This window comes from Crocodylus siamensis, chromosome 15 (assembly GCF_052110815.1).
Source record: "Crocodylus siamensis isolate JL-2025a chromosome 15, ASM5211081v1, whole genome shotgun sequence".
Classification (NCBI taxonomy): domain Eukaryota; kingdom Metazoa; phylum Chordata; order Crocodylia; family Crocodylidae; genus Crocodylus; species Crocodylus siamensis.
The window spans coordinates 30,795,107-30,812,968 of NC_143409.1; the positions used below are offsets into that span (position 1 = coordinate 30,795,107).

The 17,862-nt window shown below is 42.7% G+C and overlaps 1 protein-coding gene across 1 annotated transcript in view; it reads right to left on the minus strand.

Moving 5' to 3' along the window:
* The window catches only part of IREB2 (iron responsive element binding protein 2), a 40,137-nt gene extending 22,476 nt beyond the window's left edge, over nt 1-17,661 (minus strand). The window contains exons 1-8 of the mRNA XM_090028466.1: nt 17,513-17,661; nt 16,187-16,276; nt 12,798-12,963; nt 10,416-10,553; nt 8,158-8,379; nt 5,586-5,655; nt 2,813-2,996; nt 1,774-1,913 (exon numbers count right to left, since the gene is read on the minus strand). Of these exons, the coding sequence (XP_089884592.1) occupies nt 1,774-1,913; nt 2,813-2,996; nt 5,586-5,655; nt 8,158-8,379; nt 10,416-10,553; nt 12,798-12,963; nt 16,187-16,276; nt 17,513-17,531 (1,029 nt within the window). The 5' untranslated portion in view covers nt 17,532-17,661. The remainder of the gene's footprint in view (nt 1-1,773; nt 1,914-2,812; nt 2,997-5,585; nt 5,656-8,157; nt 8,380-10,415; nt 10,554-12,797; nt 12,964-16,186; nt 16,277-17,512) is intronic.
* Nucleotides 17,662-17,862: the final 201 nt, after the last annotated feature.

The window sequence follows — 17,862 nt, forward strand, 5'->3', positions numbered from 1 at the left end:
CTGTTCCTCCTTCCCCTCTTCCTCCTCCCAAATGTGAATACAGTGAAATTTTAGAACGAGATGACCATGAAAATAATGGCATAACTGTTTTTAGAGAAGAGGTAAAGAAAAAGTATGGCAATTGCTTAGAATGAGCTATTTACTGCACAAATTTTTAAAGTAAAACGTTCACCTGGAAAAAAGAAATAGTTAAGCAGTAACAGTAGTACAGGGGTGGGCAAAATGCAGCCTGGGGGCCATATTCTATCTGGCCAGCGGGGCCCCTAAAAAATTTAGAAAATTAATGTTAACCTGCCCTTGGCTGCCTGTCAGGCGGTCCTCAGTGGCCCGCCAAAACTCAGTAAGCAGCCCTCTGCCCAAAATAATTGCCCACCCCTGAAGTAGTGACTGACATGAGACTTACTCTTTTATCCAAAATGATCCCCTCAATCAGATGAATATTCACTGTACCAAAATTCATCTCGCTGACAATTCACCTATGACTACAAAACCCAGGAGTGCAGCTTGAGAGGCCCTCATCCTCCTCTCATTACACCAGCATAATTCTGACTTCAGTAAATTACCCCCAATTTCCTCCAGTATAAACAACAGAAGAATCAAGCCCAAAATTATGCAGGAATATTTTAGAGTCCAGGTGATAAATGGGTTTTGAATGAATGAACTTCCATAAATGGTAGAGCACTATAATAAGCTATACAGACCAGGGTGCCACACCTTTTTGCCCTGAGAGCCAAAGGAGTGGTGTCCAACCCAGAATGCATTGGGGGAGGGAGGAGGGAGTCAGGCCCAGCCCCAACCCAGCCACTTGGAGCTTGAGAATTTAGCCGCTGGAGAGGAATGGCAGTATGAACTGTCTTTGCTCCCCTAGTACCAAATTTCCTGACCTATGAGCCCCCATGGGTCAAATGCCATGGCTCCATGGGCAGGATGTGGCCCACGGGCCATGCATTAAGCACCCCAGCAATAAAACTTCAATTCACAGAAAGGATAATTTGCTGTTATGGTTTGCCAACACTGTTCCAATTTCCTGGCAGTGGCCTCTCCCTTAATCTCACCCCTCAACGATGTAATCCTGATAACTGGTTACTATTGGATACTTCACCATTATTTGCAGCCTCTTAGAGCAGCCAATTAAGCCAAGTTTGCTTATTTGAAAAAGTATTATAAATACATAGTTACATATGTAAAGCCTGTATGTGGCTAAAAGTAAAGTGAGAAGTAGGTAGTTTTGTATTTAGGAATCGTTATCTATAACAGGGGTTTTCAACCTTTTTTAAGGAGTATACCCCTCCTGGGCACACTTCTGGTGGAGCAGGGGGAGGGAAAGGTAGCAGCAACCGGGCACAGAGGGCAGGGGGGGAGATAGCAATGGCTGGACATGGAGCAGGGGGCTTGCACATGGCAGTGTGGGGTGGTGGATGGTGACAGCCCCGTCCCTCCCAACATCCAAGCTTCCCCCTCCCCACATGTGCAGCCGGTGCCTCTGCGGCCCACAGAAGGGAGCTGCTGCCCCGCCCTTCCTCTCCCCCTGCCTTGTTCCTGCCTTGCAGCAGCACAGGGTGGTGGAAGGTGGTGCTCTGTCCCCACATACTCCCACATACCCCCTAGCTGCTTTCCAAGTACCCCCAGTTGACAATCCCGGATCTACAGCTGTGCCTGAAAGAGACATGTTTAATGATGTACCTATGTTGAGCCTGTCAGCATTTGTTTCACTGCCCCAGTAATTATTCATTAACCAAATCTGCTTGGTATGAAAACAGAATGATTTGTTACCTTTGTAATGCTTAGGACCACATCAATGGATGTAGCAAGTGGGCTGGCAGAGCCTGTCAGCTCACACCCAACCACCTCAGGCAAAGTGAGAGTAACTGGCATTCCCAGCATAACTGCTTCTGTTTCAATACCACCAACACCTAGGGGGAGAAATTAATTTATTTTTATCATGCTAATTAACTAACATTTTAAAGCAAATATTAGAGTCTAATCAAATGCCTCCTGTTGTAGGCTATAATAATCTGCACTCCATTAGAGAATACATGCATCTTATATTTATTAAAAAAAGAAGTAAAGAAAAGATGATAAAGGAGATGGGCCTTTAAAAAAAACAACAACGAAACAAACAAAACACACACACATGCACACAGAAACACAACCACTCAAACTATCACATTTTAATCTGACTGGGCTAGTGTCTCAAACCCAGGTCTGATCTTAAAGGATAAACGTATATATACCTGAATTTCACACTGCACATCAATTTAAAAGAAACAGTATTTATCAGAATGCTATATTTTTTCCTTACATTTCTCAAAATGTAATAGACCATTTATTCCTGGTGAAGTGTTAGCCTGAAGTTTCCTTTGTCTAAAGAATAAGCATATCACCTACAACAGTCATGGAAGCTTCTTCACATTATGCCAATATGCAACTGACCACAGTAACACAAACCCCCTTTTTTTGGGTCTAATGATGCCATAAGAGAACATATCTATATGTCACGTAAGTATTTATATCATCATAATGTTGGAACTCAAACTGATCATGCCTTACAAAATCTTTCTAGCTAATTTTAGGAGACTTGGAAATAGATAACTAATAGTATCTGAGATCATTATTTGTATGTCACTTCATTCTCCCTTTAGACGCATTTCCCCCTAAACAATTTCAGGATCCAAAATGCTGTCAAATTTGAGACGGCATAATATCCTGTATAAAAATATATTCATATTTACTATATATATATATATAGTAAAAAATTTCCTTTCACATAGTAAGAATATAGTAAATGAAATTAATATCCAGTATAACTTACCCCATCCCAAGATCCCCAAGCCATTTACCATAGTTGTGTGAGAATCTGTGCCAACTACACTGTCTGGATATAGGAAGTCTTTACATTGAACAACAATTTTTGACAAATATTCCAAGTTCACTTGATGTGCCATTCCAGTTCCAGGTGGAATTACAGAAACGTTCCTAAAAACCTTTGAACTCCACTAGAATTATTCAATAGAAAAAAAAAAAAAAATCAGTACACTACAAATCAAATTCTTCCATAGAGGTATATTAAATTCTGTTTAGCAAAATAATTAAGTTATGTAATTATGTGACTTAATTATTTTGCTAAACAGAATTTAAAGAACAAAGTAGTAGTTATACTTGGTTTTTTAAATTAAAAAAGAATTGAAACATATTTAAAAGTTGAAATGCCAAACAGTGACATTGTAAAAAGCTATGTATCTACTTTCTTGTGTGCCTGCAGTCACACCTGCTGCCATTACTAGCTGTGGTTTCATGATTACTACCAAGCAAAAGAACCAACAACATGAAGCATGGCTGTAATAAACTGTTTACTAAAATCTAGTTAAAGGCATAATCAATAATATAAGCAAATATATTGAAAGCACAAGTGTTAGTGAATAGAAGACCATGAGAATGGAAAAACTGAGCTGAGGGTGGAATTTGCCCAGCAAAGCCTTCAAGTATTGAATATGTTTTATGAGAGGGTGAAAATGCAATTCAGTTCTCACATTCCTGGCTGTAGGAGTTAGAAGTAAACCATTCCCAAAATGAGAATGTTAAGTAAGAAAATTATTGACAAAGGCCTATAATGCAACTTAAAGTATATACAGAACAGGGGTGGGCAAAATATGACCTGCAGGCTGAATCCAGCCCACCAACCGATTGCATCTGGCCTGTGGGCTGGTGGCAGCCAAGTCATAGGATTCAGCCCCCAGGGAGCTGGCGGTTCCGGCTGCTACATCATGGCAGGCGGACGGGTATATCCCAGTCCCATCCGCAGCTTACACCCCCATGTGCCAGAAGCAGTGCCAGGTGCACATGGGCATCAGCTGCAGATATGGCCTGCTGGTAACCACCAGGGATTGGGGTAACTGCAGCTGATATGCTGATGCACTGTCACCTTCAGACCTGAAAGGACTCCCCAATCCCCAGGGGGGAGATGCTGCCTGTATCCACAGCTGATACCAAAGCACACTCAGCACTGCAGCTTGCACATGAGTCAGGAGCTGGTGTAAACTGAAAGGCCATGCTACAGGTGCAGGATGGCTGTGGGGCAAAGAGGAGTGGAGGAAGGCAAGACGAAAGGAGAAGACAGAGAGATGTGGCCTGCCCATGATGAGCAGCCCAGCACCAGCTGCAACACCAGGCAAAAGCAGCTCACCACTTCTGGGGCTGCAGCTGCCCAAAGCCTGCACCAGGACTGCCCTACAGCTCCTCCCTGCTGCTGCCCCCCTACATCACCTCCACGCTGTCCTGGAGTGGTGGCAGCAGCAGCAGGGAGGAACCACAGGTCAGCCCAGGCACGGGCTCTGGACAGCAGCAGCCAGAAAGGCCACAAAAATAGTGAGTACACACGCTGCCAGGTCCTGCTTTTACCGGGCACCCAGTACTGGCCATTGCTGTTCATCATAGGCAGGGCCACCTGTTTCCCCCTGGGAATTGGGACACCTGCCCAAGCCCCTCCTTAAGGTAGAAGGGCAGGTCCAAGGCTGAACCTGCTGCCCACAGCCCCATCCCACACAGAGAGGTTAAGTAAGCTGTTGTGGGGGGAAGGGGTGAGTGCCACCCTGGCCCATGACAGCTCCCCAAAACTGTGGCCCACAAACCCAAATAATTGCCCACCCCCGATACAGAATGACCTTTCAGGGTGTAACTGCCCTTTACCCACTTCTTTAATTTATTAAATATTAACAATGTATTACTTCTTTAAAACAGTATTACAGAAAAAACATCCCTAGCTTATCACTAAAATACAGATTTAAGGATCCTCCTTGGCAATTAAATTATCAGCACATTATGTAGCCTTATTGGGATCAGAGTCCAGGTCCCATGTCCATAGGCTAGCAGCAAGCAGAACAAAGATAATAGCTTGCCACAGGTAGAAAACAAAAAGTAACCTGCCTCAATGAAATGACCTTTATGTGAAAACAGCACCCATCTCTTCTGATCAAATAAAAGCAGACCCACTGACTTCAGTGAGACCACTTACATATAGATTAGACAAGGGGCCTAATCTTAAGTCCCCGAGTCAAAGAGCAAAAGATTGGGACTGTAGCTGTAATGCAAAAGTAATTTTAGCTTTCTAAATATAGCCTATACACATTACATTTTCTTTAACTCAGTTCAAGAGTACTGACTGTTAATTCAACAAATGAGTATCAACTGTTTGGAAGCACAATCTACCTACAAGATAATCCCATGACTTTAGACTAAAACATTTCTGAGGTGGTTAAGCAGTCAGCCCATATAGATAGGTAGCACATAACCTAGGAATGATACTGCAAGCTGTTCAATTTATTCAAAGCATTTTCATTTACAACAGAATTCACAAAGCTTTGCATTTGTATTTTCCCCAAAATGTGCATGTTCATATTATTTAAAAAACACAATGCACAAGCAGCTGTTCTAAAATATGCTAAAAACCTGACTTTTGAAAACATGAAATTTCAAAAGGTCTCACACTAAATCTTCCCTACCATCTTGGACTGCCAAAAGTCACTTGAAAGATAAAACATCAAGGCAAACTTAAAAAGTACACAAAGCCTGTACAAAAAGTTACATACCTTAAAAAACTGAAGCCTCTCTCTATTCCTACCAAATTCCATCTCCTGGTTTTTTAACACTGTTTCAGGCCTACAATGAAATTAAAATCAATTGATTAGCATCAGAATCTTGTCTTGGATTATAAACAATGAAATTTGCTTTTTGCTTGAATAAATGGTCATTCACTGGTACAAATGAAAAATTAATCTGAAACATTTTACTGGAATGCCCGGAAGAATTTCTTCCTAACAAGAAAGTCAGGAATGAGGAAAATGTTCCCTGAAAAACAGTGGAGCAAGGGGCTGGTCTTCTCATCAAGCACAGCAAAATTGAGATGGCTCTTCAGCTCTGATGTGCCTGAAGCAAGTAAGCTCAAAAAACTCATTAGAAAAAACACTTTTCTCAGCATGCAAGGAACAAATTACTACAGTCATTTACGGAAGGTATTTGTCCTGATATTTTTAAAGGTTGCTTAGCTCAACCAGTTAAATGTTGGGAAAAAACAGTGTCTGATTCATGTCACAGAGGTCAAAAGAGATATATTTATCTTCATCTCTAGTTCTAACTAGAAACCCAACAAAATACCGGCAAACTTACTTGTAGAACCTCCAGAATTTGTATTTATTGATTCACAGATGCTTTTACTATACATAATCAGGCTCTGAATACAACAATAGTTGACTAATTTTCATGCATGTTTAGAATGAAAGCCATCTTTTTAATAAACCAGAGTGAAATGCACTGGACTGTGAGATTTTCAAACTATTTTTGGCTTCTCTGAAACTGAGTTTTTGTAACAAAGACAGAGGGAAAAAAAAGCCCATGGGTCTCCAGTTGACCTACTACAGAATCTTTCCCCTTTTCTTTCCAGCAGTGTAGGAAAGCCATATTGGTATACTGTCTCGGAAAGCCCTAAGGGATAGTCATCATCACTCAAGCTGCAGCTTAAAGAATGCCACTGCTGAGAAAAAAAAGACATACAGATGCTAGCAAATCCATGCTGCTGGAAATAACATTTAAACTTTTCTCATCACATTACTTGTGCTTGCTTCAGGCACATATAGAAAGGGATGGTTTACAACATCTCTATAAAATTAGCAATACAATCAAATACACTGTATTGCTGCAGGTCTCTCTTTGATGCCACTTAAAAATCCTAGAAATGTCATCCAACTGAAGACAAGGACATGGTCAATCTATCAGAGAAAATAGGTGACAGCTGAAAGATGAGGGTAATTATATACAATTGTCATAGATGAAGTGGTGCAAAAGGACCTATAAATAATACTGAATCTTGGGAAAAGGTGAGCAAATGACGCCTCTGGGGACTGTCACATAAGGCCACGATTTAATGCTGAATTTCCATGCAATGACAGATGGACTAAAAGTCTGCATCCAGATAAGCACCGTCCTGTGATATGTAGCACAGACCTGTCTGCGGTGTTACACACTGCACGTTCAGGTGTTCTCTGTGCCGCAAGGTAGCAAGATGGGGAATCCAGGAAAAAAAAATGTAGGGCAGTGCACAGTAGCACTGTGGGCTGCCCAAACCCAGAGCCTGGGCAGCTGAAGCAATGCTCCAGCTGCCAGCCAGGCTATGAGCAGCAAGATCACCATGGTTCCACCTCCACAAGACCCCCAGGCAAGGCTGTGAGGGCCAGCACAGTTGTTGGCCCCAGCCTTCCCTACCCTACCTGGGATAACCTGCCACACACCAGAGGGTAAATGGCACAGGCACTGCCCAGAGACAAGTAGCATCAGTACAAGGTGCACCACTGCTTCTTGTCCCTGGGGAAACAAACATCTATGCTTGTGTGGATGCAGCCAAAGAGTTTTTAGTGGCCTGGGGGCCAATACAGAGGCCACGTTCTTAGCTGGATTAGGGAAGTCCAGAGGAAAGGAGTGTTGATGGAATCCTTAAAATCTTCTGCAAGACAGTCGAATGAGAACCAAAAAGAAACCAGTGTAAAATCTGTAAGTGTTTCAACGGTGCTTCAACTTAAGATTTACTAATCTGCAGAGTAACATCTCTGTACTACCACTGTCCTCACAAGAAAATAAGACAAGTCTCTAACACAGATTTAAACTGACAATCACAGACAAGATGAATAACTCTTTCATCTAAGTTGCTCTACATCTTGGCAGAATGATCCATTTTAGGCTTACTTTAGTTTCTGCCATGTTAGACATCTTTCTAAAAGTTCAGTGTTTGGTTGGTGTGGGAAAAGCAGCTTTGTGTTAAATGTACCTCTGCATCATCTTCATGAGCTGCCATGAGCATTCCAAATGACAAGGACCTGTAGCATTTAAGATGCACTGTTTTCAGAGGACTGGCAGCTTATATGTGTGGGGTAACTTTTGATATAGGTGTTTTGGAGTGACACAAGTGAAGTGACACTTTTGGAGTGGCACAACTGTTTTGCTCAACTTTAAGCTAAAAAATTCCCTTCCCACCCAGCTCCCCAGACAGTGAAAATTAAAAATCTTGGGACACATTATCCACTAAAGGGATGTATTCTATTCAGTAAACGCATCAACTCCATCTTTTACTGTAGGGAGTTACCAATAAAAGTAAAGCAAAGCATTTCATACTCAGGCACTGGTTGAAGATGAAAAGGACAGAGGATCGGCGTGTTCTCAATCTGTGCAGAAAATTGTCCTGAGTTACGACTCGATTCTCCAGCACTACACGGCCCTTTGCAGCCAGTCTGGCCTCTGCAGGGTAGCTTCCGAGGCTGCACTTTCAGTGGCGAAAGTTTTGCCAATGGTTTCTGTAAGTCACCTCCTCCAGGATTTGGAGCATTCTGTATTGCACTGTCATTGTAAACAGAAAATAAGGTAGAACAAAAAACTATTTTTCTGTTGCAAAACACCTCAAATTATTAATATGCCTAAAGGTAAAACTGTATTTTAATAACTACCCTGATGCAAAATAAAGTTGCACTGAATAGATTTATCACCAGCTGTACTCCCTGGTTTGCTAACAAAAGAAGAGATTTTAATGACTGTGTCAGGATTTTTAAAAAGCCTGTATTCCCAGATTCATAAACAATCCACTGCCTTTGTTTGTACCAATAGAAAATGAATTTACTGACAGGGCACAGTAAAGGCCCATCAGGTTACACAAGGTTTGAAGTAAAAAAGAAGGGTTTCACCTGAGTAATGGGTTAGTGACTACGTCTATGGCAGCATCGTGACATTACTAAATGCAGAGTGAATTGTTTACTGCTGAAGCCCACCCAAAGAAACTACCACACTTTGTACCTGTGCTTTCTGAAATTAGAGCTCAAGGACTAAAGTAATAAACATTTATAACTACAGATATAAAAGGTACTTTTGAACCAAGGGGCAAAAAACAGAACAAAACAAAAAACACATTAATTAAACACTATTTTGAAGAACACCTATGTACATTACCTACATTTATACTATATGTTCAATCTTTACATGAACCCATTGAAAAAAATGCATTGTGAAAGGGTTTGATTTTTTTAATCTCTAATGGTTAAAAGTCAATAATTTGCCACTTTGGTAAATAAGGTCATCAATATTTTAGCTGCCCTAGTAATAACAAGAATGCCTTACAGCTATGCAGCGTCAATACACTCACTGTATTGCCTCACATTGCTTCTTGCCTAAGTATAAACTCAGTTTGTGGTGCTCACGCCAGTGGGAAATGGAAGCCTGAACTGAAATCTCCAGAAAGTGTGTAGGAAAGGGCCCCATATCTCTCTCTAGCAGATACTGACAGATTCCTACAAGTTTCCCAATACTAAAAACTAGAAGACCTAGATTTATCATTAGAAATCAGCATACATTTAAGGCTTCTTGCCAACATCTGACCATTTTGAAAATTTCACATTAGACTTAGTGTAATTTGGTCTTCTTCTTCCAAATATGTGGAAAGAAAAACCAAAAGCAGCAGACTTGCATAGAAGCTGCACTACAAAAATAATTCTAATTTCACAGCTATGTAATTCTTGTTCAGAAGAATGAAAAACAAACATAAAAAGGAAGTGATATTTGTACTTAAAAATCCAAATAAATACAAAACAGACAAAAGCCCTGTTTTATCACAATGTTTCTGACCTTTTCCATTGCCTAATAGGTGTACATTATCTAAAGTGCATCATCTACTGCAACAGGGGTGCTGTGGGGTGCCACACAGTTTTAGCACTGTTAGGTATGAAAACATGATTCACAAAATATATCCAGAGATTTCAGATAAGAATTTAGTGTTAAAACTATTTTGACCTGCTGAGATATTTTTAAGTTATTTGTAACAGAAAAATTGGTTTATTTTTTATCCAGTCAAGAAATGAGTGTAAATTAAGAGCTGGGTTGTTCCAAAGGGTGCTTTGAGTATAATGATGAGTGCTTGGGGTCTAAAGTGTGTCAAGAACCACTGATCTACCGGAACGTAAGAAAAATTCAGCTACTCCAGACCCCCATGGTTCAGGGCCTGTGCTGTCACAGCCTGTTCCTCCCTAGCTCACCTGAGACTTGACTTGAGAATGTCACTTATATGATGAAGCAGCTCTTCCATTTGTGCATGCCTGCAAACTGTGTTCCCCATCTTGACAAGCTAGTCCACTGAGTTCAATTGAAATTGGATGTCAGACAGTAGTATTATCATGCATCTAGAATTGCTTTCATACGGGGATATCTAACAGTACAGATCTCTTTCTTGCATAAACATTTATCATCATTTATTTAAGAATTAATACATAAGATTTCCATAATTGTTACAGACTATATTTCTTCTACCAACATAGCAGAAAATAAATGTGAGATTAAAAACCCTGACCATCACTTGAAAATTAGAGTGAATTGGATATTAATTTTAATACCATTTACTGAAGTCAATCTGCAAAGAATGGTCAACAGTAAGATCAGTTGGGCATGCAGGACAGACTTTCATAGGATCTCCTCCAAGAATTTTCACTGCTTCCCTCATGGCAGCAAAATCCACCATTGCAGGAATTCCACTAACAAGGAAGAAACAGAACAAAAACCCAACACTTAAGCTGCATTATGTAGCAATAACTCACTAAAACCAAACTATTTAAATAAGCTTGTTTCCAATTCATCCTACACAGGTGCATATTCTCTCATAACTACAGAAGATGTAACTTTTTCACTTTGTATAATACATTTTAAAGAACATTATTTTTAGTTGGATTTGTTAAAATTCTAATATAATAAAGGGCTTAGTCCATCTGTTTGTCTGTCCATAATGCTCTTGGAGCACTCTGACTGGTTACTGAAACAACCAATCAGATTACTCCATGAGCGTTATGGACAGGATGCAGCAGCAGCAGAGCACCACCATGACAGCAGAGACAGAGGGGGCAGAGCAGGGAAGGCCAAAGCCAGTAATGCTGGCCAAACCACCCCACCACCCCCTGCTCCTTGGAGGTGGCGGCAGCACAGAGTGCTGGCAGAGGGGGACAGGGGGGCAAGCTTCCCTCCACCCCCGCTCTGGGAACAGCGGATGCCAGATAACAAAATATACCCGTTACTTAAGGCAGCCCTGGCCACTGCTTCATAGGCTGCGACTGGGGCATCCCTCCACACCTCCTGCAGCATCACCGCCCCTCCTGCGGGGCCTGCAGGACAGGGAGACAGGTTCCACACAGCCCTGCACAGCCTGTTATGCCCCCGGGCCATGGGGGCTCAGCAATGCAGGCTGCTTTGCCCCAAGCCATGGGGGCAAGGAGAAACCAGAAGTGCCACGGTGGGCACTTTCCATTTCACTTTATCTTACAAATCGGCATGCCAGTTAGTGGAGCATGTCAACTTGTAAGATGCCGGATAACAGAACTTTTACTGTACATGCAATAAAAATTATTGATTTCCATTTTGGGTGCACCAATAAAGATTTTCTTGCCCCATACCAATAGCCAATTATTAACCATGCATATTGGCCAACACCAATCAGATAGGCAATTTACCAGAATGCAGTCTGGCAGCTTAGAGAGCAGCATCCTGTCAGGAAGTCGGGGGTGGGGGGTGCGGAGAGAAGGGCAGTGGGGTGTGCACCCATGGTGAGGAAGAGAGTGGGCCTGGGGAAGGTGCTGCCCAGCCAGGGCAGTAAATAGGAACCCCAGGACCAGGAGCCGGATGGAGGCATGAGTGGCTCATCCAGGGGGCACAGCAATGGCTCCCTGCTCCTGCATACACCTTTAAGGGAGGCATGAGGGGCATGTGCCCCCCTGGATTTGTGTGCAGGGTGGTGGCAGGCTGCCTGCTGTAGGCTCAGGGCCAGAGCCTGCACCAGCCTCTTCCCAGTGGGGAGGCTGGGCCAGGGCTGGGAGTGGGGCAGGCACAGCTGCAAAGGCCAGGTGGTGGTGGTGCTAGGAGTAGGGGGCTACAGGGAATTCTGGGATGGCTACAGCCCCCCAAATTCCACCCCCCCCAGTGCTGCCCCTGCTCAGGGCACTCCACTCTGCTGCCTTTCCCTCAGAAGCCCTGCACTGCAGGGTAGGCAGAAGATGCGCAGCCAGCCCAGGACTCCCGAGGGAAAGGCAGCAGAATAGAGTGCCCTGAGCAAAGGTGGTACTGGGGGAGTTTGGGGGGCTATAGACACCCCAAAATTCCCCATAGCCCCTGCTCCCAGTGCCTCCCACCCTGAGCATAGCCCCAGTCCAGGCCTGCCCCTCCCCTGCAAAAAGCTGGCACAGCCCCTGGCCCTGAGCCTGAAGTAGGTAGCCCACCTTCACCCTGTACATACCCCCATTCCTCTGCCAAGGGTGTGCACAACAGCGGGGAGCCACCCCACCCTACCTCCCCACCCCACACTGTATCCCCCTGGATGAGCCACCGGTGGTCACTCCCGCTCCCAGGGTTCTATTCACCATCCTAGCTGGGCAATGCCCTTTCCCTGCCCCACTCTTCGCCTCCCCCCAATCACCGTAGGGGCCTTTACCTGCTCCCCCACACCTCTTCTCTCCCCAATGCCCCTCTTCCCTCTCTCCCTCCCTCCCCCCTACAGATTTACCAGAAGATCACTGCTCTCCAAGCTGCATTCCTGGCTACATGCATGCTGCATACGGCATTTATCAATGATACTACTGGCCAAAAAAAGCTGATTGCCGATAATGTTAATTTTCCTGTTACTGATGCCAGTCCAATAGTTGGCTACCATTTGTTTTCAAACCAGAGAAAAAAACTAGTACACTAAAATTCTGAAAATCATGTGTTAAATTGAATAAAGAAAACACATCACTTACGTGAAATCTTGAAGGAGAACCCTGGCAGGACAGAAGGGCACTTCAACATTGTTCTGTTTTGTTTTCCAGTCTAGAATGTTCAGAACATCTTCTTTTTTAACAAAGAAGCCATCACAGTTACGGACAGCAGCTTCCAACAGTACCCGTACAGTGTAAGGCAGATTATCTAAGTCAAGACAAAGTAACTAAATTAATCAATGGAATATTTATATCAGATTATGGTTTAATTATTAATATCTTACTATACTAAAAGAGATTTGTAAATTGCAGCAGTGAAACTCACCAACTTCTTTAAAGCATAGGAATGAAATATAGTTTAACTAAACATTAAATTAACCAATATGCAGAGTAGTAAAGAAAGGAAGAAACAGAAAACAGAGCAGCAGATTAGACAGGGAGCACAGGACAGGGACCAGAAAGCAGAGTGGCTGATCAAGCAAGAGAATGGGATTATAGTGATACTCAGGGACTGCCACTAGTTTATAGTGCCAAAAAGGCTGACCCCTACTACCTTAAATGCACAACATCAATGAATAACAAGTCACTTCCTCCAGGCATGTGGCAGAGTTTTGTGAGAGCACCAAACAAGAGAGAAGAATGGGTTAATGAACCAGAGAAAGGACAGTACACTGCACAAACAGGATAAGATAAAGGCCTGTACGTGCTTGCAAGAGAAAGATGTATGGAATGTCAAGGCTGTTCCTAATCACAAAGCAAGAAGAGGAGAACAAGGAGACTTTTTTGCACTATTCAACTGTAGAAATCACATTTTACACTTAAAATTTGACCATTAAATTACAGTGGGATATCAGGTTAGATTTTAAATGCTAGAATACAGAACACTATGTGCAATCTTGCCTAAGGTTATATTAAATGGTGACAGCAAGACAAGAAATAATTTCAAAGGAGAGCTTCAAAGCAGGAGAAACCTGGATGCTTAACTGAACAGTTTAATTTGATGTTACTTTGGATTAAGTTAAAGACTGGAGGAAGCTTTCAAATAAAGAAAAATATAGGGACTTGAACAAAAAAAGAGAAAGGTTGTCAATCACCATTAAGGGTTTTAAGGAGACCTTCTTGGGTACTCAATTAGAATGCGAGTCAGTTACTTCTTTTCCAAACATAATTCCATTTAGCGCAAGTCAGGGGGACAAAAGGCAGAATAAAAGCAATGGGAAAAAAGCATAAGGAGAGTGAGCTAGCTGCTCAAAGGGTTTCAAGTATAATTGTTTTTAGCTCCAGAGACCAATGCTGAAAATCTGAATGAAGGTTAACAGATGTATGTACAGTCCTAGCCTACTGCATAGAGTCTGCCACCTAAATTGTGACTGCAAAGTTTGCCTGATTAATTTAGGTTAGATACATTTACAGTAATTGACTGGTATAGTTCCTTTTCCAATAATGCAAACAAAAATAAGCAGTATAGAAATCGGATTAAAAGTGAATTTGAATATGATGAGATATCAAACACACTACATTCAATATTCAGATTACCAGAACAAAACAGTTTAGTATCCCTAATGGCTGTGTTCTCCCCTGGGGTTAAAACTATGAGTTCTCACTTGTGCTTCTAGCTGTATGTAGGATAACCTAAGACTGACACAGACAGAACAAGACTTTTTAGCTTCAACCATATATATAGCTGCCATTTTCCCATAAACAAATACCTATGCTCTCAGTTTAAATATGCAGATGACCAGACTCCAAAAAGTTAGAGCAAAATATATCAATTCACTCTCGCATTAAAGATCACAACTATCAAACCATGCACAATCTGATACTTACACAAGCATATAACCAGTGATCAGGAAGACAGTAGGATAAAAAATCCACAGGCAACATCCAGGATGAATAAACTGGTTAGAAATCCAGTCTGTGATTAAGAAGCTAAGATTCCTACTAGTATCGTGTCCCGTAACCCTGCTTTGGAACACTTTAACACTCCTCTCTAAAGGGTTTGAAGCTATCCACATTTGCTAATAGAGAAAAAATTCCCCTTCACCACTAGGAGTATTTTCAATTGTTGGATCAATTCTACATCTCCTCAGTTTCAATTTTCAGTCCTTCTCTCTAAGTAGCTCTAGTGACTTTTGCAGTTGCTCATAGGTTTCCCAGGTGTACAGAGAAAGTGATATAATACTGCTTCTTTTCATTGCCATCATCTAGGTCCTAAAAACTGACTGTTTTTGTTACTTCACTCTGCCATTGATGCTTGGTAAAACTATGAATAAAGGCAGTGAAGAGGTCTCCCAGCAGTTTGTGCACAAGATGATATTTGTTGTTAAAAAAACTAGCTGTTTTTAAGTGTAGTCTTAAATGCTGCAAATTGATGAAATAGAACGTGTTTTCCAAGAAGGAAGTTATAAACAAATTTAAAGCAAACCAGAAGTAATTTATTAGTGAAAAAAAATACATGCATAAATTTAAAATAAAACATTATTTCCTATTTCACAGGGTGACATATTCAGTTATTCTATATTGTGTAATTGTTTTGTCTTATTTCCTAACTAGACTCATGACAAATCTCTAAGAGTCAGCATAAACATAATGCTACTTAATACAGTAATTTGTCTGCAGAGAGAAACATTCACCTACATCAAAAGGATTATTCACACAGTTTAACTCAACTGATCCCTCTGTAGCAGTTACATCAGAAGCTATGGCCTACCTACCACAGGTTAATCAGAGGGACAGTTATCTACCATGTGGAATTGCTGAAAAGAACAGAAACATGATCATGGGAAGCAGGGCAAGAGAGGTAAGAGTAATAGCAATGGTGGTATTAAACAGATTTGGCTTTAGAGAAGGTGACAACAACAAAACTAAGTGTAGTCACAGCTAATTAGATGATTTAGTTGAGACAGCTAAAGAAGCATCAACAGTATACCAACGAGGAACTCCATGAAAAAGCTTTCACTGGACCTGTTTGGCTCTACCTAGTTTCATGGACATCACGTTCTCCCAGAAATTATGACTGTTTAGAGTAAACAACATTTTACATCTGTTATATAACTGCTACAAGTTCATGTCAGTCAAAACTTTTCTTCATATGACAAGTTAATAGAGCTTTCATTTTATTTGGTCAGAGAGTCACTGCTTAATTCTGTAACAGAAGTGCTGGTCATGCTGCACAGTAGAAATGACTGGATTTATCATGTGAAAGCTCAAAAACATCTTTGCCTTTCTATTAGCAGAAAATGCTTCTGTGAGGCATCTTTTCTTTAACTGACTGAAGCTAGTTTATTAATAAAACATAAAACAGCAGTAACCTTGCATCAAAACCGCTGAAAACAACATAGCCACTCCTGCATCAGACAGCATTTTACAGCAGTAAATGGGTGCAAGTTTATTCAATGAAAATCATATTATATATTAAAAATACTATTTACCATACTTGGTGCCTCCAAGTTTAGGGACATTGTAAAATTTCTTTTCTGGATTGTCATTTAAACTTTCAATTAAGTACTGGAACGGGCATTCTGAAAAACAATGCAAGCATTATGAAAGAGAGAGGAGAGATAATGTAGTGGCTCAGGCACTGACTTGGAATTCAGAAAACTTAAGTTTTAAATTTAACACTCTTCTATTCCGCCACAGACCCTCCCCAGAAATAAATAAATCACTTGTGGATGGATTTTTTACAGGATATTTTGGAACCTAGTGATGCAGACAGGCACTGAGTGAGATTCTGAGAGGTGCTCAGCAAGTTAGGCCCTTACAGGCGTTTTAAAAAATATATCACAAAGAGCGTCTCCATTTCTTTAGGAACCTAGACATATTTATAATGTGGACCTTATACTTGGAGTCTCAGTTCCCCCACCTGTAAACAGGCTTATTAGCATTTTCTACTTCAGCAGAATTTAATATATTAAAGAATAAGTGTTGCTCAGGTACCATAGTAATAGGGGCACCAGCACCTAGCAAGCTAACACACACATCAATAAAGGCGTTACTTAAAAAGCAAAGATAACTATTATTTTACATATTTTAACTATTTTTTCTACAGAAAGAATGTGTCCACTCACATAAAAATTAAGGCAGATGGACAATATCAATAACGTTATAGAAATGCCTAAAGAGTCTGTATATTGCATATTGATGGAATGTAAATTTGGATTAACCGCCCCCCCCAAAAAAAAAGATTCCCCCTCCCCACCCCATCCTTCAGTCATTTATGAGGAAATGAATGGGAAAGATGTGCAGGTGTGTAAGTACTTTGTGGGCTGCCCCACATCCCAGGCACGGCAGGGAGCCAGCACCCAGTGAAACCCCTGCAACCCCGGCGCAGTTATGCGGGGGTGGGGCAGTGCTGGGCCTTGGGCTTTCCAGAGGCCAAATCCCGTCTCGGCTGCATCTCACCACGGGCCAAGGCAGCTCAGGGAGGCCGCGGCCACAGCGCGAGACGGGCCTGGCCACGGGGAGAGGGCGCTTCCACCACTGGGGAGACTGCAGCGGACCCCGAGGCCGCCCCGCGACCAGCTCGGCATCCGCTCTAGCCCAGCACCCGGGAGGGGGCAGCAGGGAAGGGCCCCCCCACCGCTGCTCGGGGCGGCCGCACCGGAACAAAGCGCGTGGGCGGCGTCGGCGACAAAGGCCCGAGAGTGGGGGGGAGCCCCGGGGACAGGACGGGCAGAGCCGGGAGCCCGGGCCGAGCCGAAGGGGTCGCAGCGGGCGGGACCTCAACACGGGGGCGGCCCGCTCTGCCCCGCGCTGACCTGGCTTGACAGGGTCCATCGCCGGTGACCATATTAACTCTGCGTGAGAAGGGGGAGATAGGAACGAGCCGCAGGGGACACCAGGGCCAGCGGCAAACAGCGCGAGACTCGCAGCATTCCCCCCCCGTCGGAACAACCCGCCCGCTGATTGGCTGTCACAGCTCGCGCGAGAGTTCAACTCCCGGCAATAAAGGAAACAGGGGAAGAATCTCGCGAGAGGCGCAGGGGTGGAACAAGGTGGTCGTCTGGTGCTCTCGCGATAGCTCGCAACCTGCTTGTGACGGTGGGGTGCACCTTAGCGGGGGCTGGGAACTGCCTGGGGCTCTGGTGCCGTTCGGGGCCTTCCTCCT